General features: G+C 45.8%; 1 protein-coding gene across 2 annotated transcripts in view; it reads left to right on the top strand.

Annotated features, from left to right (window-relative positions):
• The first annotated feature begins 319 nt into the window (after nucleotides 1-319).
• Nucleotides 320-21,203, top strand: part of LOC105694827 (calcium/calmodulin-dependent 3',5'-cyclic nucleotide phosphodiesterase 1) — a 73,771-nt gene continuing 52,887 nt past the window's right edge. Inside the window, exon 1 of one of the 2 annotated variants that reach the window (XM_012415870.1) lies at nucleotides 320-429. In XM_012415870.1, coding sequence (XP_012271293.1) covers nucleotides 405-429 — 25 coding nt within the window. In that variant the 5' untranslated portion in view covers nucleotides 320-404. The remainder of the gene's footprint in view (nucleotides 430-21,203) is intronic. The other variant, XM_012415879.1, reaches the window with a different exon arrangement.

Genomic DNA, 21,203 nt, shown 5'->3' with positions numbered 1-21,203 from the left:
TTTTTTTTCCTTCCCGTGGGATATTTCATGGGACATTTCATTTTTATTTTTTTAATGCGATATTCAGATTTCTGAAGCTGGCCTCCGGCAAAAGTCGAGGGATGATCCTTCGAGCTCGAAGTCATCGAAGGAACTTCCTTTTATCGTTATCTCTTATCTACCTCGCGAATATTTTTTTTTATTTTATTTTATATCATGTGGGATTCGATTAAATGAAGTCGGGAGATCTCCGCGGGAATTTTCTTTAATGCCCTTATAAATAAATAAAAAAGGTATTGAGTAGATCTACGGCAGCCGAACTTCGACCAGGCAGAGAAAATCCACTCGAAGTCGGAGCTTTTCGGAAATGCAGTGATCCTGGCCGCCCATCGGGGGATCCTTCGATCTCGATCGAGAGAGGAGATATGGACAAGGATCGACATGCTCGAGGTAAAGGATTAGAAATCCCTCGTCCATCTTGGAGGCGAATTTATCAGCCGTCTGGGTGACTTTCGAACTTTGAAAGCCTTCCAACGCCAAACTTTTCGCGGTTCTCCAAGTCGAGTCTCGCGTTCTCAAACGTGTGTACACGAAGTACATACTCGGTTCGAGTACTCCTTACTTTACGCTCCGAAGAAGTCCGAAATGACTTTCCACGTGTTTGACATGACCCGAAATTACGATATTTTCAAGACCTCCACAATCAGGCGTTCAAGTTTCGAATTAATTTTCCCCCCAGAAAAGTTTAATAAATATTTTCACTTTTCCATGTATATAGAGTGACCCTTTCGTATCACCTTAAGTTGTACAGAATTTACGAGCATAATTAAGGGCGCTCCATGCTCCAATTTGCATGTCTGAATAAACGCGCCGTTAAACGCGTAAATGTTGCATGAATTTGTATCATGGCTGGGGAAATGATAAAACGATGCCGATAACGAGCATCTCGAGGATAAGAAACAGAGCCACATCGGGTTGGCTCGTTTCCTCGGACGTGGCGTTTCTCCCGGGCTCTTTGAGGCGATTCGCGCTAAGGAATCCCGAAGGAAACCCGGAGGAAACCCGGAGGAAAGTCGAGGGAAATATTTCCCCATCCCGCGACGACGTGGAGCTAAATTATTTCCCTCGTTTCCCGGGGCCGGGAAACGCTCGCGAGTCGCCTAAGGTTGATTTAAAAAATCGCCTTTCCAGCCGTATCCACTAAGTGAGAGAAAGAGGGAAACTATTTCTCCCGCTTTCCCCGTAGAAAAGGTTTAGCAATAATTGGTCATAGATTGACTAAATAGACCGATTGATACGACGGGTCATGATAAACAGAGCACATCCATCGTACTTCGATCTCGAGATAATCACGTTTAATTAGGGGTGAATTTCGGTAAAAGCACCCTCGATCGAGCTTTTAGCAGTTCGACTGTCATCCAGTTATATTATGAAAAGTCCTCTAAGGCACTAAAAGCCTCCAATTACGTGTTTCTCTTTTTTTTTTTTCACGCTCTGAAATGTCCTATGCATCGCATTGCCGCATTTCTACTCTGCTAAAACGAGGTATTCCAGTTTTGCTACATTTTTAGGGCAAGTTTTATTTAGACGCGGTATAATGACATTTGCAACACTCAAACGAAATTTATTACACGGGTAATCATTTCGAATTGTATGTGTGTATTGATTTTAGAATAATACTGGAATAAATTGGTCACCAGGTTTTTTCGGAATTGTATATATTAAGAAAATATTTCTGCGATTCCATTAATCCTTCCTTCCTCGGGGTAAAAGCGTGGGAATTTTCTGGATATCACGGATGGTGTATTTAACCACGAGGGAAGTCGGCGGAAGCCGTGCCGCCATGTTGGAAAGACTCGTTAAAAAGACGAGCGAAGTTGACGTTTTTTCAAAGAGACGCGGTCAAGTGGCAATAAAAAATTAGAACGCCAAAGTGGACCCCGGGAGCATTCAACTAGTCCATGGAAACAAACCGGAAGTGGGCTTGGAAAGGGGTGAGATGAAAACGGAGATGCTCAAACGGGCCGGGGAGAGGAAGGGAGGAAAACCGAGTCGGAGGATGTGAATGGAAACTCTTTTATGCCGCGCCATTAAATTAAGACCCGAGGGATGCACCTTCAATAATTCCGCCCAGAAAGGAGAACTTATACCGCTCATTTAATCCGCAACGCGGCATTTTCCTACATTAATTTCGGATTTGCGAAACATTAACTAGGAGCATGAATAAATCCTAATAAGGCTTGTTAAGGCGGGATGAAAGTGGCGTCAAAGAGGTCTCGTTAGTCAAACTTCTTTTTATTTTTTTTTCCGAACCGAGTACACCGAATCCTTTCAAACTTTACAAAGTGATTACGGAGGCTGTAAGAAAACTCCCGACACCCATGAAATTTTGTAATTTTTAAAATTTCATTCATGTTTTTACAATAATTGGAAATTCATGGGTGTTAGGACCTTTTTCATGGTCTCTAGATTCAAGTCTTCAACGATTCGATATACTCAATCTTGAGGAAAGATTTATATTTCCGCGGTTTGATATATGTACATTTATAGAATGATCCTTTCATCCCACCTTAATTAGCCGAACGAACGGTCGAGATCCGAAATTGTCTCGAATCTCTTGTGAGAATTCGCGAGGTCGTCCCGCGACTAATTAGAGCACCGAGTTACCTTCGCCAGGTACAATTGACACAAGGGGAGTCGACTTTTTCTTCTTCCTTTTCCCTTTAATAAGTCTCGCTATTTGCCGCGGCAAATGGCCGTTTATCCCCGAGTTTGTGCCCCACTTTTTTTTTTTTTCAAGGGATGCGACCATCCCCATCGTTTCTCATTGTTCAAATCGCGCTGTCCACCTCTTTCCCCTCAATTATTTTCACTATTTGGATTTTTATCTTTCCGTCGCCTCTCCCTCTCTCGATATTCTTCCTCCCCTTGAAATCTCTCTTCATGACGTGCCGGAAGTCGAGCAAAGTTCCGAATTTCCCGCGACACAAAGGGCCCCGGGTCTCCAATATTTATCGAGGCTCGTCCTTTGGCCACTGGCGCGACTTTTGACAGTTTGACAGGCCTTTTGGCAGTTCGCTGACGAGGCGAAATCCGAGGTCTCCTTTTTGTCGGGGGCCAGGACTTATCTGGCTCCGCCATTTTTGCTCTTCCCTCCACCACGATAATCCGACTCGCGGCCGAAGTGGAAGCTTAAGGCTTTACCAAAGTACCATTCTAGATTTACCAGACGTCAAAACGTAGTAGTAAAACTTTCCTCCTAACTGCGTTCACCTGATCATTCGAAACTTTGGCAGGTGATCGCGTAGGTCCTAAAGGAAGGTCTTTACACTCGCGAAATTTCATTTCTCCAATGTGAATTTCTTTATTCATCTCGCAGAAGTACCGAACAATAGATTTATTTTTTCACTGATGAAATTCCTTGAGTTTTGAGACCGAGCTTTAATGGTACCGCGAGGTTTCTCTCGGCATCTATTAATCGGACATTTCTTCTCTTTAACCGTGGAAAAGGTGGGGAGGATGGCGGAAGAGAAGGTGGAAGGAGGTACCGAGGTGGAAGCACTCTCGGCACAAACGTAAGCTTCTTAGCTGGCTGGTCGGCTTCGTCCAGGCCTGTTATTGGATTATATTTGTCTGGCGTATAAATCTAGCGCGAACGGATTGCGTTTCTACTTCTTAATGTTTCCCGGAAAATCGCACATTCGCAGGAAAATTTTCCGCCGGGAAATTCAGTCGAGATAATTCTAAGCCGAGTGAAGAAAATTGGAATTTCTTGGGTAAGGATGCTTTTTGTCCTTACATTATTTGTGATTATCACGAGCCGTGTCGAGCGGTGTTTCCGCTCGAGTTAGGAGTCATTCCGGTCTGTCCTATTCACCTGATAATGGGCGGTATCTCATGAAATGGAATCGAATTTTCGTGTCGTCACGGTTTCGATAACCAATGGAAATCCAGGAGGACGGGACGCACAGATTTTACGACAGCCTTAAAGTATCGAAAATGCCGTTCCTCCCAAAAAAATGAATTTCATTTAATCTCGATTAAATTTCTCGTCGCCTTTTCGCATCGCTTTAAAAAACAGTGTCTGGGTGAGAATCGACCGATTCGAGGAGGGTCTCACTTCGCCTTAATTCAGAGCGTGAAAACGACCCTTCCTTTTTTTTCCCTTTTTTCTTAATATTCCGGATATCCCGGAAGAATCGAAGCGGCATTTCGCATCGCGGCCATTCCGCCGATTGGGCGGCACTTCGCGAGATGGAATCGAATTTCCTTGTCGCGGTCACGGTTTCGATGACGGATGAGACAGAGAGAGACAGAGAGAGAGAAGGGAAACGAAGGGTCCGCCGATCGGCAATTTCCCCGGGACTTTTCTTTCGCCTCTTTTCCTTGTCCCTATTCTCCCGATTTTTTTTTTCCGCCGGATTTTTTCGGGACTCCGCTCGGATTTTTCCAACTCTTTTTCCGAATTTTCTCCCGTGGATCCTCTCATTCTCGCCGAGTCCGCAGAAGTGGATTCGAACATAAAGGACGGCTGGAAGGGGGATGGAATAAAAAAATCGCCGATGGAAACCCCGAAGGGGTTGCAACCCTCCGGGGGCGAATCTCCCGCGAAAGTCGGAAAAACGACGATTTATCATCCGCCGATATTTCTGTTTTTCATACCTCTATTTCTCTCTCTCTCTCTCCTCTACTCCAAAGCGTACTTGACGAGTCGGGCTCGTTTGTCACTCGAAAAGAAGAGACATTTCCAGTTTTAACATAGGACAGAACTGATAAAGTTTCGTTTTTACCTTTGCAACTATTATAGCGACATTTTCGACGAACGGGAATTCTCGTGAAAAACCACGTAATTTGTCATTTCTAACTAGAAAGTAATTTCGATTTTTCCCACTTCCTGCAGATATCATATTTCTTTTTTCTCAATTCTCTTTGTCAGCGGAGACTAGAAAGGGGGGGTACAGCATTTTTATTTCTCTTTCATGAAAATTCAGACTCTCTCGCGAATGCATCCATCGAAACGATGAGCAAGGGTTGCTTTTTATCGATCATCCGATAGATGTGTGTGTCGAGGGGTGCGCACTCCTATCGGACGTATCGGATAACAGGAATGACGTCAAAATTTCCATTTGTTCCGATTTTTCGTTTTTTTTTCCCCGCAAAATCGACCGAGCCATTGTCGAGGAAGGAAAATTGGGAAATTCTAGAAATGCGCTTAACTCCATCATTAATTCCTATTATCGAGGAAGACTTGTTTTTTTTTTTTAACGCTTTGATAAGTTCGCCGCGATATCGAAATTTTGCCTTGAGGTGGCATATGGAGATTTTTTAGGTTTTCAATGTTTTCAGTGAAGTAGGTGATATCAGGGATCCGAAGCTTATCTCGAGGATGCATTCGCGATGAAATGCATACTTCTCTCTCTTGGGAGAATTTCTCGAAATCGCGGATTTCTCGCGACGGCACGTCCCCGCTTTGGAACTGATACTTTAAGTCATTACCTCACCCCCCTGGGGAACGTGCCAGATAAAGGGATGATTCATAGCGTCTCTTATCGTTTTAAACAGGAATTTCCCGGAATCAAACGAAAAGTGAGGGAAAAGCGGCCTCGAGATAATTGAGAATTAAATATGCCAGCTTTGATATAAAGAGTGACCCTTTGATAACGCCTTGATTAGCCAAAGCAATTGCAGCTTATTAATATCCCTCTAAGCAACTTGCAGTCCCTGGCCGAGGAGTGCACCTTAATTTCCTCATTGAAGAAAAAAGTGGGAAAAGGAAAAAAGTGGGAAAAGAAAATCGCCGAGCGAGCGGAGCTTCCCAGTTTGACTTTCCACGGACTTTTCTTTTCCCTTTCGGCAAAGAGTTTTCTTAACTCTCTTCCTGACTCCTCAGGGCGGGGAAATTTCGATTGCTAGTTTTAGCTTTCCCGTTCTGGACCAAGGTGGATTTTATAAGTCGACATTTGCACCTTTTTGTCAGTCGCGAGCAGGAATTTTGTCAAATGTACAAAATGTTTGTCTTTTCGGCGTAAACGGAGGGCAGTCACTTTTAAATGGTCGTCTCTCGTTACACATTTCGCAATTAGTGGGTCGATTGTTAATTGGCCGAGAGGGAAACGAGTTTTGTTTTCGGAAAACAAGAGCAACGAGGGAATACATTTTCCAAAGGGAAGGTAATTTCTATGCGGCGCGGATAAATAGCTACAAATTGGACGGCGAATGCGTCGAAAACAAACCTCGTATTGTTTGATTGTTTTCGGCTGTTTGGGCGAGAAAATCGATCCGATGCAATTCGGCGGATTGTCACGATTTTCCGGATTTTTCGGGGAATTCGGGTCGACGGATTTTCGATGGAGTCTCGGCTGGGAAATTTTCCAAATTTCCGAACTTGCGTACCCGTCGAACTTTCCCTCTAACCCCTTCGGTTGGAATTAAAGACTCCGTCGTGTGGAATTTATCTCAGGAATTTACATTAAAGTTAACCCCTTCACCCTCTGTACATGCATTACGGTGTCAAGAAAGATGCACCTGGGTCGCAGAAAATGATATTAAAATTATACAGATAATTATTCTTTGACTTAAAATACTTCTTCGATCCAAGGGAAATGTTTTTCACGGTAATTGTGGAATAAATCCAAGAATCGAGTACCGAGATGTACAGGCGAGATCAGTCACCCGAATGATCTTGCATGCTTGCAGGATAATTACTGTGCAATATTCACTTGACTCGTGCAAACCGCAACCTCGGGTGCATTGAAAATCGATTTATTCCTCGACGTATGTAGAACTTGTACCGAGGGTAAAGAGTAACGAGCCGCCTCCCGATTCTCTTTCGTCGTTTCTTGTTCGTCATTAAAGAAGACACCAGCGTGTCTCGTTACTCATTGAACCCGACGACGCGACCATTAAGGTGTTATAAAACTGTCATAAATACATACACCCTACATACCAAAACGTAAAAATATTTAAACATTTCTCCAAGCTGGGTGCACCGAATAATTTCAAACTTCAACCCTCTCCTTCCCACTTTAATTCCTTTCTCTCTCTCTCCCTTTTGTTCGATTTCTTTCTACCTCCTGTATTTCTCCCCTCTCTCTCTAGCTTCTATTTTTCCCCTTCTTTCTCTATTTATCTGCACTTATTCAGGGCCTCGAGAAGTGGCACTTCACCTACTTACTTCGGGTAACTTCATCGATACTGCCATTCGAATGCGAGAATTAAGTCGCAGCCAGCTTTCCCGTCCGTGGAAAATCGCGTTTCTTTTTCTTTTTTTCGGAGCCCCTTCTATATTTCCCTTTTTCCGCGATTCAGCTGTTTTCCCTCCGCCCTCCCCGATGGGCCGCTTCTTTCCGGCCTGAAAATTCGAGGACACTTGACCCGATCGTTATTTCTGCCTTTCGAGAGAACTCGGTAGGCCGAGGAGTTCATGAAACGCCGTTTTCTCTGTCTCGGAGCGTTTTAAGGCGGCACGAAAGTGGAATTCCACTTTTCTCCGAACTTAATCTGCCGAATCGTTAACAACCTTATCACGTCGATATTAAGGCCCTAATGAAGGTCTCGACACCCATGAATTTCCAAATGAACATTATAAAATGTTTACGAACGTGATAGAATAAAATAAACTGTTATGTCGGGGGCGAAATCTCAATTTTTCGTGAGTTTCGAAACCTTCATTAGGACCTCCACGATCAAGGGATAATGATGCAAATTATCCGGCGCACTCAGAAATATTTTTATTAATATTTTCACATTCTGATGTACTTGCACTGCTTCGCCATTTTCCCCGGCTCGACGTCGCCGCGGGAATTCCCTCTTTTCCCCTTGTTTTTACTTTCCGCAGTTTCGTACCTTGTTTCGTATCGGAAAACCTACCTCGAAGCTCGAATTCCCCGAACTTTTCCGGCGAATGTCGCGACGAGGAAAAGGATGGACCAACTTTTTCCTCGTCGGAAGTTCCCCCGCGGAGACGCGAGGTATGTCGGAATTTTACTTCACCGAGGGATGTTTAACGAATCGCCTCTACGTTCTCTCCGTGTCGTCTCCCTCTTTTATCGGGAAACTGACGTCGATTTTCTGACATTTTCCCCGGGACTTTTCTTTTCGCCTCTACGAGCCACTTCCAAGTCCATTATGAATCTTTGCGGGACATCCAGCTTTTATACACCAAGCCAAAAAAAAAGTACTTCTCTCGGACAAGAGCGAAAAGAAGAAAATTCTCACGGAAAATGAAATTTCATTACCTCCATTATCATGTGATAATGCTTCGGATTATTCGGTGCACCCAGGTCGGGGAAAGGTTTTACAAACATTTTGACGCTTTATATACACAGAATGGCCCTTTCGTATTGCCTTAAATCTTTTTCCATCAGTCAAAGCGAAGTGCTCTTCGTCGAGTCGATCGCTGCACCTCCTTTTGTCGATTTAGGGATGCATCGATTTAGAGTTATGGGACCATACTTCAGGGTATTGAAATTCCTCCCGGGAAACATTTTTCCTCCGAGTCGTACCATTCGTGCGATTTTTCACGATGGATTTTGTACTTTCCCTCAGACTCCACATTTGCTCGAAAAGGAATCTCGACTAAATGTCGGGCTGATTCGTAAATTCTTTCCGTTCGTGTCCGAAACGATCGGTGGACCACCCCTCGTCGATTTAGGGGGTGAAACCCCCCCTGCATCAAGAGGGAATAATGGACCATTTTTCATCCCCTTCAGACCTTGGCGAGGAAAGATCTTCCCTTGAAATCGTGCCAATCACGCGATTCTCCACTAACTAATTTTATGCCTTAATAAATTCAAACAAATCAACAGTTTTTAAATAATATTCATTTAACCTAACCTTTTACATGAAGGTTTTTATTTTTAAAAATCGCAATCGTAATCAGCCCTGTTCTCGTCTTTGGTCCAGTAAAGAAGGTTCATCAGGAAATGTTGGAGTTACGCGAGGACTCGAAGGGAACCTGAATAGTCGCGATGCATCGGCCATTTCTTTTCACATCTCTTTTTGTCAACTGCAACGAGCTAAGCCCACGTGGCTTGTCCATTGATTAGCACTTTCGGGGATTAATCTCAGGTCGACATGACGAGGAGAGCATGCCCTATATTTAGAGGGACGTACTTCGGGGTGAACACGGCTCCGTTTACCCTGCCGATGTACACGCGAATTCAATTACTCAATTACTCAATGTTATCGAAACTCGAACACTACTACGGCAACATTAAGGACGTAGCCGTGGACGTCAACATCGGAGACCGAAATGTCGAATTTCTCGGCATCCGCGTTCGAAAAAGTCCAATTAAGGGGGTAGGAAAGTGACACATGGGGGGTTAATCGTTCGTGACACTTTCCTCCTAACTGGATCTACCGAATCGCTTGAAACCTCACACCGTGAAAATGGAGACCATAAGAAACATCGCGACACCCATGAAATTTCATTTCTTCTTGATACAAAAATGTTTAAATATACGAATTAAAAAAAAAATTTTTTTTATATAAAAGTTATTACATTCTGTCGACTAAGTCAATCAATTCGTGGTTTTCTGGCAGGAATGGGAAAGCTTCCGAGAGTGACATCCCGGTGAAAAAAAAAAAAAGAATATGGACGGATATTGACAGCCGAGCTTTTCGAGGTGGACGTCGATGTAGGTAACACAGGGGGTAGAGAAAGCCACCCCTAGCAGCGATCGATAGGACAGGAGAGCTTTCGAAGCTTGCACCCTAGTTGGCGCCACTTTCCTCCCAGTTTCCCCAGAGAGCTTCCATGTCGACGGAGCTTAAAGGGATTCGTCGGTAAATAAGTCGCCGTCGGTGGCCGAGGGATGTTCCATAAGTGATAACGACTTGTCAGGGACCTGACCTACCCCTAGGCGATTACTCGAGCTTCCTTCCTTTTCCTATTTCCTTGAAAAACGACTTAGGAATTTTCCCCCAGGAAAAGTTGAATGGATTTTTTGACATTTCGAGATTTATATAGAGTGGCCCTTTCATATCGCCTTAAAAAATTGGTTCTATTCGAATCGACCGATTCGAGGGGGGTCACTTCCCCTTAATTCACTTCCACCTCGCGTGCCGGACATAAATATCTATGCACGTATGAGTGGAAGACAATGGGGAGAAATTTTAATAAAGACGCTCTCGCCTCTCTCTCAATGGCCGAAGAGACGGACAGTCTCATGGAATAAAATCTCGAAGTATGCAAGAGGGTGGCCTTCTTCTCGGTCTCGGTGCAACCGAGCTTGTAATAGATTCCCCGAGAGAGAGAGAGAGACTTCACCCTTGGACGGATGCGAGACGTGCTGGGAAATGAAAAGCTGTCTGGGGAAAATCTGGGGACTTTTCCCGAGCCGTTTGATCCGGCCCTCGGAAAATGCAAATCACAGTCGAGTCGAAGAGGAAAATCCCGAGAAAGTCCAATTGTTCTCGGAGTATCTGGAGCTTTCGAGCTTTCGAAGGAACTTCCGAGAAATTTTCAGGGGAGAAAGAAATCCAGTCCATCGCTAAAAATGTTGTCAATGTCGTGATTGATAACGAGGGGCGATTCCTTGCCGTTATCACCGTCTCCCTGGGCGGTGGCCTTTACGATTCGCGAACCAGAGCGTGCCATCGTGATCGCTCTCGTCGATGTTTATTAGCGGCGTTTTGGGACGGCCGTGAATAAATTATCGAAGCCCGACATGGAAAGGGAGAGCTTAATGCACCGCCGAGCCTAAAGCCAATCGATATGGCAAAATCAGAGAGCCGATGAAACCAGAGGGCCGTTAATAACCCTCTGCGAACCTTATCACGGAGGAAATTTGACATATCTGGGAAAAATATCTGACAGGGTCCGCGACACCCTTAAACCTTCTTCGGGTACGTCGCGCCCTTAAAACGCGGAAATACGTTCCGAGGGGTGTAAAGAAAATTTTTATGGCCACGCGAGATGGCTCCATGGCTCTCTGGTGATAACCGAGGAAATGGCCCGATTATCATAAAAAGCTCGGCAATGGAACGTCACTTTTGATTGTCGTCGATCGGTGTAAAGGGAACGACTTTGAGACAGGCTTAAGACTTTGACTCCGATCGCCATATTTTATATAGGGCAATCTAACGACCCGGTGATAACGGTTATCACGAAAATCCGAGTTTCGACCGGACAGAATAAATTCAATTGGGAAGTTTGAAATAATTTCATATTATGGGTATATCGCATTTTTCAGGGCCTTTCATATCACCTTGGTGTATATGGAATGACCCTTTCATAACGCCTTAACGGGGGATATATATCCGACCCAGACCAGACAGAGAGACAGAGAGACATAAAACGGAGCTCGTTGGATTTTTATTTTCATTTTCCACCCCCGCGTATTTATTTCCCCCTTTTTCTTTCTCCACTCGTTACCCATCAGAATGGGTTCGCTCGATTTTAACGATCGCTCCTCGTACGCCATTACCCATCTTTACTTCCTCCCTCGCGAAAGGGGAAATATGTCGGAAAAGGGGGTGGGCAAGTTTTGAAAACCTCCAGGAATCGACTTATCATTACAAGGACGAGTAATCCCTCCCAAGCCGCGAACAATTTTCCTGCAAGAAGTCTTCGACATATCCTGCGACCGCGGCCATTTGCGCGGTTCAAGAGAAAATCGAAGAAGGGTGGAAATGAATTAAAAAAGTCCCTTAGAATAATCCAAATTTGCAGATGAGATATTACAAAAGTGCCGTACATAAATATCGAAAAGTGAAAATATTTATAGAGCTTTTCTCTCCGAACTAGGGGAATAAAAATGGCCGCGCAAAATTTCGGCTTAAAGTCCTGCCTGGCCATGAACCGAATTTGATTTGGTGTCGGTCGATCTCGATAAATCATGTGTAATGGGAACCAGGCGAGAAAACGGACTCGTCCCAAGATTCAGGAACGGAGCCAAGAGAAAAGACGCGACGAATGCCGTGGAAAAGCAAAAGGCAAGAAATTCGAGACCGATCTTGACGAAGGTTCGTCCTTGACCATGAAGACTCGACTCGACCGAGAAGGGTGGCACGTTTTTAAGTCCACGTCCCAACCTGAAGACGAAACGAATCTCCCCCTTGGGGGTGAAAATTCCCCATCCCTCCTTCTCCCTCCCCATTTTCGAAACGACAGAACCCGACATCCGGTCGAAACACATTTTGGAACGTGGCCGAAAATTTCGCCGCATTGTGCGCAGCGTTACGTAAGCGGCGGTCAAGGGGACGTTGACGAGTTGGTGGAAAATTAGGGAAAAGGAAAAAGAAAAATTTGTAAAAATTGCCGTGGAAACGGGAAAGTCTTTTATCGGAAACTGAGGGGACGGGCGCGAAAATTCGCAGGGTATAATGAAAGGGAAATGAAACGTGCCAACCGCAGCGAATTTTTCTCGTTTCCACGTTTTTCGGCCCGTTTTTTTTTTCCAATTTTCGGCCGCGCCATTCAGGGACCATATTTTCCCCTATGGGGGTGATTTTTCTTCGTCCCTTGGAGACTAATACCACGGTAACTTTTGCCGCTTCCAGCTGACAAAATTAACCCCCTTTCGCGTCGATATCGGAAGATGGATAGGACGAGTCTTTGAGTCTCGGGTCGAAAGGGCCGATCCTTCAAAAGGGTTGAAAAGACGGCGAAAAAAGGGGAAATAAATCGTTGGAGGCTCCAGGACACCTCGAACCTCATGCCGAAAAAGTTTAAGGAGTCCCTCCATCCAAGAAAAGAGCACCAAAAATCCAATATTGCAAGAAAAAAAATTTTTGTTTTGAAAGTGTCGATGAAAAATGAATCAAGAGGATATCATGCACTTGTCTCAATTGTTAAAAAAGTGAAAGCACATTTTCCCGAGCAGTGCCATTCATTGCCACAGGAGCCATTGTCTTTTTTGACAATTGGGATCTCGGGATAAGTCCTCCATTCATCACCGGAAGCGCAGAAAGTATCGAATATAATAACAGGGTGGATTTTCCCTGGAAGTTAGTTCCTCTCGCGGGAAATTTGATCGTTCCTGGAGGGATGTAGCTTGTCAACATCGGGATACTTCCGCTTTGGGGGACCGGAAGATTGGAGGAAAACGGCGGAACAACGCGATTAAGAGAAACCAGGGCCAAGGGGTGGAGGCCCTTGTACACGAGCTTTATGATGCCGGAAACTCTTCGTGGTTTCCTTTTTTTTTTTCTCTCTACCTTCTCCCTTTTTTCTTCCTTACGCCGCCCTCGACTCCCTTTTTATTCCACCTTCGTCGTTATTGCGCTCGGATAATGATTCCGCGACACGACAAGATCCGAAATTGCGGCGGAAATTCCTCCTCGAGATTACTATACCGAAGAAGCTTAATTTCCTTCTTTTTCCTTTTTTTCTTCGGAGTAACATCCATTCCCGAATTTTTTCTTTTTATTACCAACGTGATTTTCTCGAATTATTTAAATTTCAATGACAATACCGCCGTTCAATACGATATTTACCTGGAATTTATTTCTTTTTCTCTGTTTCAGGTAAGTGAACACCATTTCCGGGACAAGTAGATGTAAGTGAACCGTGAAGAGCCCGACATTGCAATTTTCCTCGGTTTTGACGACCCGGTGGAAACCCGGAAATGGACATTGCATGTACCGCGCATGACCGTGTACTCCACATCGGTACGTATACGTCGTTCCAAGCCCGCGAGCTTTTCGCTGATTGTTATGTCGGCAGTTTCGAAGCTATTGCCTCGAAAAATGGGTAAACATCGGAAAATACTTCAAAGAGACGATGCATCTCTTCCGAGGACGTCGAAACAGTGGAGTTCCGATTTTTGGAAAAATATTTGCCGGCTTTGTTTAGGCGCCAAACGCAAATACCTTCCTAAAAATGTCAAATGACAATCATCTCCGACCTCCCTAACTCGGTCCTTCAATAATTTCCATTTCCATAAATTCTCTTCATTTATTTCTCGCTTATCGAAATCTCAAATATTTCTTCGGTTCGATGGATTCTTTTTTTTTTTTCTTGTCTCCGTACAGGAAATTGGAAGGAGCTTCGATAGGATATCGGATTCAATTTCGAAAATGGGGACTTGAAAATGTCACGACTGTGGCCGTGATTATGTCGATTCGAGTCTGATATCAATTCCCGGGAATGGGTGATAAGGGAGGAAAGGGTTACATCCCCCGTTTACGTGACCGGTCGTTTAATGGCCATCTTAGCTCGTATCTCTCCAGCTTCTCTCTTTAGAGGGTCCTGTAATTTAATTAACCAACCCAGGGACACTTCTCTCTCTCTCTCTCTCGAATGGACGTTCTTGCAAGAGAGCCCTCTGATAAGCCATTCCCCTTTGACGTGACGAAAATGTATATCAAGTCATGGCGGAAGAAGGGAAGAAAAAAAATTCGTAACAGTCAATGAAATTTAAGACAGCGCATAAAACGAAATAATATGCAAATTTCCACGTATGACCTTATCATGAGACGCTTCACTCGGAGATAATTATATTTTTCATATAATTATTTTTTATCCGGCGTTGTAGGAGCGATGTGTCGGCCCGATTTATACGTAGCTTCAATGCGCAGTGCTTATCGGTCTATCTTGCGGTGATCGATAAGGGGCATTTTAGTTTCTCGACCCCATCCAAGTTTTTCGCCGCGCATAATTAAGAGTTCCTACAGGCGAACCCTCGGTAGGGGATTTTTTAATGACCCCTCGCGTGCGCGCACGCAGACCTCGCTTAAGTTCTTTGACTCCCTGGTTTGCAGCAAACTCTAGCCCCCTGCAGTAAAGTCTCATTAAGGGGACATGAAAGTGGCATCCGAGGGGTCAATCGTTCGCGACACTATTTTTTCTTTCCCCCAAAGGTACCGAGTCGGTACAAACATTGCCACGTGAATACGGAGTCCACAAGGAAGGTCCCGACACCCATGACATTTCGTTTTTCAAAAACAATTTAAAAAATAACTAGACAAATTAAAAAAAGCAAATTAAAGCGACGCGAAGCATAATCGAAAATGAACATTGAAGGAGTTGCGATAATTAATAATGGAGAACCACTAAGTACAATTGTCGTATCTCCGAGTTCTCGAGTGCGAGGTGACATAAACATTAGCAGGGCAATTCCCGATTGCGCAGCCGAGTCATTAGCAATAACCATTCACAAGTCGGAATGACTCGCCGAGGGACGAGTGGTAGTATCTGGAAGTGCATTCGGAAAATCGCTGAAGGCGAATCGTATCTACACCCCCTCAAGGGGGGTGCATAACGATTATCGTAAACATAAAGGCGAGGTATCACGAAGGCTCATATATGAGATGGGGCGGGGAATTATATCAGAAGTGGATAAGACGTGGACGATAGATGTACAGAAGACGTAGATAATACGTGAATAACCCATAGATAAGACGTAGATTAACCGTAGATCAGGAGTCCGGCTAGCCCTGGGGGTAATTTTCTGAACTTCTTCATCCAGGAACCTCCCCTTCCCTCCAATTCCCGGGAAATGGACACTTCATGTCCAGGAATAGGGAAGAAGGCGCGTCGTCGGATCCAGGATCTCGCGATCTGCCCGCGGCGGGGATAGATAAGGGTGATAAGGATTGAATGGGCATCCTGGAGCTCCCGAGGGAAGAGGCGAGATATATGGCGGCTTCCGGTTTTCGGGCCACTTTGCCCGGCCGCTTCCCTTGACCCGGATATACCAGGGACTCCCGAGGGACTCCCTGGACGCGTCCCGATAAAGAGGGAGGCGCGCTTTTAGCGCCACTTTTGCGCGCCATCGAGTCCACCGCTCTCCGTCTCGCTCCCTCGGGAGATTTGCCCTATCCCTCCCTCTCTCTCCCTCCCTCGCCTAAGCTTCCGCATCCTAAGCAGGATTTATTCCACGGGGATGATAGTTGGCGCCGATATCGATTCGTCATATCTATCCAGTGGGGGATCACTATTCATATAGTGACCACTCGCGAGAAATGGTTGTTCCAATGTGGGGGAAACCTTAACAGGGTGATTACATCGTGATATGTCTTAAAAAGGAGGAAATTTCTATGGGGTGATTAAATCCCGATGGCATGTTAATATTTTTTTTTTTTCAGAGCTTTCAGGCGCCTCGTTGGGATTTCTTTCATGAAAACGTTGGCTGCCCTGATTTTCAGTCCCAGGCTTTTCCACCACTGACATCTCTAGTCCCTGATTTCCGACAGGCGGACTCAAAGCCGGACTTTCCGCGATTTTAAAATTTTCCCGATGAGGTCCATCCGAGCTTTGTGAGCGCAACAAAAGCTCAGCTCCAATTTCCAGCAGTGGACGATCGAAAGCGCGAGAAAGGGCCACTTCCGCCCTCCTCCCCCTTTTCCGCCCTTCCGGCGCGACGTCCCGCGAAAGCGCGAGTTAAAGGCGACGCGCGCATGCGCGAGCTCGCAAGCTCGGAACTCTCGGACCACGTGGAGTCGCGTCTCGCCTGTGCGGGAAGCTCGAGTCTCTCGTTAGTCGCGCACGGGCGCTCCGAGCTTTCGCGAGCCTTTCGGGTTTTCCTAAGCTTTCGCGATATTCCCCGAGTAATCACTAAAAAAGTCGGATTTTGGCGATTTCAGGTTAAAAGAAAAAAAGAGAGAGAAATAGCGCAGAGTAGGGCTTTTTATCTCGCGGAAGGGATAGCGTTCGCAAGCTCGACGGTCGCTCGCTTTTCGACGTTAGCGCGAGATAATCGCCGTAAGTGATAATTCCGCAAGCTCGGATTTCCATGAAAACGCGATTCGCCGATCGCGAGCTTAATTGTTACCCGACATCCCGAGTGGGATTTCTCTCTCTCTCTTTTTTTTTGTTTATTTAACGCGGGAGCTTTCACGCGCAGTTTCTTTGAGCTTCCCGGATTCGCTCGCGGGCAGAGCTTTAATTTAATCAGCGCCGAGTGGCGTATCTATCGCGGTTCGATCATCGATCGCTGCTAATGGATCCGAGGGACCGAGCTTGCGGGCCCTTTGAAGCTCCGCCAGCGAATCTGGGCGCTAATTAGTAACGCGTGTCTTACCTAATGAAATTACGTCCCGGTTTACATTTTTCAAATTATCGAATTTTGAGCTCCGATTCGGAATTTACTCGAAATTGATACGGCATTCGACATTTTTCTCTATTAAAATGATAAAAAAAAAAATCGCTGCGATAAGTCCGTGCAAATCGATCTATTCAGATTTACAGTACCTTCACCTTATGAGTCGATTTAACTGCACAGATCCGAAATTGTTACAATTTCTCGTGTATGAAAAAAAAAAAAAAAAAAATCGCGAGAATATTGAAAATGGCCCCTTCCGCCTTAGCGCAGATTTCCCGCGAGCGTTTCCGGGGAAATGTCTTTTCGGCAGTGATTGAAAATCCCGAGACCTCGAGACTTTGACTTTAAAGAGTCGAGGCATTGACTTTAGTCGAGGGAAGGAAATAATGTGAACCGTCGGGGAGAAAAAGGAAAATGAGTGACCGAAACCCACGAGGAAGCGGACAGAGGCCAACTTCAAAGGGGCCGCCACCGCCGCCGCCATATCCACACCATAAGCTCTTCAAAAAATGCAAAAGCGCCACATTTCAACTCGACGGGGCGACCTACACCATAGGTAACGATTAATTGTTAATCTACCAACACCGCGTAGAACATGACATTTCAGGCAAGGGGGGAACTACCCGAACATTTCTCCGTCACTTTCCCTGAAACTCGGAATTGCGACGTTCGAGATATCTCGAAATTTCCGGCACCTCGCTGCAACGGAACGCGCAGAAATTTCCGCTTACTGCCAGCTGCGGAAACGTTTACTGCCCCCGAGATTGCGATCGTCAAGTGAATTGTCTTCGAGATTACTCTCTCTCTCTTGAATAAAATTTTTTTATCCGAAAAATTATTAAACACGGAATTAGTGCGAAAAACTTGATAACAACGAATAGTGATAACATAGGAAGAGAGAGAACGAGGAAGCGATATTCGACTCGAAAGCGAAAAGCTGCGTATAGCCCGAATGAAATGACAGAAAAAAAAAGCCTTTTTACAACTATCACGGTGGAAACAAAAGCGGCGATTACGAATGCGGCGAGCGAACAATGGTCCGAGTCACGCGAGTATGGAAAGTGGCCTAATCGATACGTAACTCCACTCGGGGCTTACGACCAGGAGTGGTTTGCACCTGACACTTTGGTTAGCCCCCCAAACAATGGGGAGGGGGCTCGAATTGAATTTAAGTCAACCCCGCGGGATTTACCACCCGGAAAAGCCGGCACGCGAGGGCGCTGATAACCCTTATCAGAGGGTTATCCTCCCCGAGATACGCCACGAGGGGTAGCTCCCTCGAGATTGCCGGACTCTCCTCGAAGCGAGCCCCATCAAGGTGAAGTGAAACCCCCCCCCCCCCCAAATCGGACGATTTAAAAAAAACACTGTTTTTTAAGGATATTCCACCGAACCGTGGGAAAGTGACTCGTTATCAGCAATTAATTGTCCCACTTTCGAAATTTCGATTTGCACGTCGATTAAATCTCTCGGCGGGTTTCACCTCACTCTGGGTGGACTTACGGGGGGAAATGAAAAAGGGATTGTAAAAAATGAGGAAAAAAAGGGGAGAGGGGAGGGGTGAAAAAGTTTGCCGCGAAACGGATCCTCCAAGTGCGCCTTCGTTATCCCGCCCTCTCTCGCCGCGGGGTTGGACGCCGTGAAACGTCTATTTGCAGCCTTAACGAGGAAAGTACTTATCGTTACGCCACCGTGGTACCGACTCTCTCTCTCTTCACTCGTTATTGCTGTTACGCATGCTCCCGTTATTGCGCTCCGAGGCATTCATTAGGACTCCGTTGTGTGACGTGTGCGATTTCGTAACTCCTGGATGACCAGAGGTGTTTAATTGTCTCCCCTAGCAAAGGGGTTGCCGCCCCTTTGGGATCCGTTTCCGCAGCCGACAATAATGAATTTACCGGCTCCCCGTTTCGGATTTCCAAAGCGCATTCATCGGAGAGTAGAAAAACCGAGCGGGAGCTTTGTAAACATAATGGGGCGTTAATATATGCAGAGAAAAGGAGGGCTAAAATTAATTGGAGCGCAATGTTCCCCTTTGTTCCGAGTTTCGTTTGGTTCCCCGGACTTGGAAAGCCTCTTCTTTCGCTTTCCCGTTTTTCCTCCCTTTGGCACAGGGGATCGGATCGATTCACTTGTGCGATAGACATTTCCGGAGCCGATTTCCCCCGAAAGGGCTGCTAATCGAGCTTGGGGGTGGAAGAGAGGCACCCTATTTACAGTGGCCTTCCCGAGGGGAGATAATTCCCGAAGCAGAAGAAGGAACCGAGGTCGTTAAGAGGGAAGGGTTCGAGAGGCGAAGGCGACTTTGCGTTTTCTTGCAAACAAATTATCCCCGGTCACGATATCCCCGGTGTCTGTCGGGGTGTTTATCGATTCATGGGGTTGTTTAACGCGGAAACCCACCCCGCGGACCGACATTCGCGTTTCCGCTTCTCAAGGCGATATAAAACCTTTACTCCGTTAAGGGGTTATCAAAATCGTCACTCCATATATCCTTTGTCACTCCGTGATCTTTAACTGACTTGGCTAATTTTTTAAACCATACCCGGCAAACTTTTTCATGGGTCATCTCTCAACTTTTCACGAGTCATCTGGTTTTTCCTGGTGCCCTCGTATGAATGGCGCAAACTACTCGCTGCTTTCGGTCCAGGCGACGTTTACATCTCCTCGGCGAGGCGGAGTTGCTCGCCTCGAGGTTGGCCGTCGGCCAAGAGGAGCGGAGTGCATCCGGATACCCTCGCTTCGGTCGATATCCACGAATAGTTCCGCTCCTCTGTTGCGGCCCGAGAGAGGCATTGTCAGCAATTATCAACCTACACGATGCTTCCGAAAGAAGCTGCAGCTACGAAGTGGTTTAAGGCGATGCGAAAGTCTCATCAGAGAGGTACTTTCTCTTCAAATCTCCCCGAATTGGGTATACGGAATAGTTTCGAGCTCTACGACGTGAATACGGAGACTGTAAGGAAGGTCCCGAGACGCATAGAAATTCATTTTTTCTTTTATTAAACCTTGTAATATCGGCCTGGGAAGTCATTGCACCCTAGATCCAGCAATCGCGCGAATAACCCCCCCAATTTCCCTGCCACTTATATCTCGAGGGGTGTCCGTTTACTTGCAGTACACCCTCGAGAGTACTCGACACTTATGCGACTACTCTCTTAGAATCCACCTCCGAGATTTCGATTTTCCCTGAGTTGCAGGTGGGAAGGAGCCGACGGAAATTGGAAACAGGCCCCGCCAGGATGCACCCCTTTCGCAAGAGTGCATCTCGCGGTTTCCCTCAAAGGCATGCACTTAGTATCCCCAGACTGCCCCAAAAGTCGAACGCCATCTCTCTTCCTCTTGGCTTTCCAAAGTATATCCAAACGCGTACTCTATCCTGAGAAAATGTGCAATAAATCGAAATAACGTTCCCTTGGTCCTGTGACATTTTTTTTATACACAAACGAGACCTCTTCGACGCTACTTTCGTATCACCTTTCCTCCCGATTCCCCTAATTAATTATTAAAAAAAAAATGTGTACAACTTCTTCAACTCGATCGAGCCGCGCTCGTCGGGGGACATTTCGCGCCAACATCAACGCCCGATGTTCGATGTCCAATAACCAATCACGGCGCAGAATCGCACCGTATAATCAAATGGGTCAATTGTTCGTCGAGGAACTGCCGGCCAGCGCGAAAAGTCGGTCAACATTTGACTATATTTTTTTTATTTTTTTTTTCACCTACGTCAGAGGCCAGATCGAAACGGCCGAGTCCTAGTGGTGGATTTTTATTGATAAAAAGATAAGAGCCTTCGTCTGGTTTGCAAGAAAGTGTGCACTGTCTACATCCATTACCTGATCAATTTTATCACCCATCGGAAAGTGGAGCGTTTTGATCATAAGTTAACCTAGGTTAGGGTTCTCCTCGTTCCCACCTCTGCAGATCGTTTTTCTGTCTCTCCCTCGTACTCGTGAAAGTTCACTTACTGGGTACTCGCGTACATAGGTGCAAGTGCTTGCATACAAGTGCTAAATTATACCCTCCAGGGGTGATAAAATCGGCGGGGCTTCTCCCTATCTTTAGTACCGCTGTAAAGATACGCCGGCCCGTAAAAGTAAGCTCGATCTCGCGGCTTGATTTAAGCTTTGTGTCCTTCGAACTCCTCGCGGGGTGTTAACGGGCTCGGCAAAACGTTTTACAAAACGCCCTTGATTTTATGCTTCCGGGAGCTTTTCCCGAGAAGTGGCGGCG

Source organism: Orussus abietinus, unplaced genomic scaffold (genome assembly GCF_000612105.2).
Source record: "Orussus abietinus isolate OABI.00-Male unplaced genomic scaffold, Oabi_2.0 scaffold73, whole genome shotgun sequence".
NCBI lineage: Eukaryota > Metazoa > Arthropoda > Insecta > Hymenoptera > Orussidae > Orussus > Orussus abietinus.
This window is presented reverse-complemented; position numbering and strand designations above follow the sequence as displayed.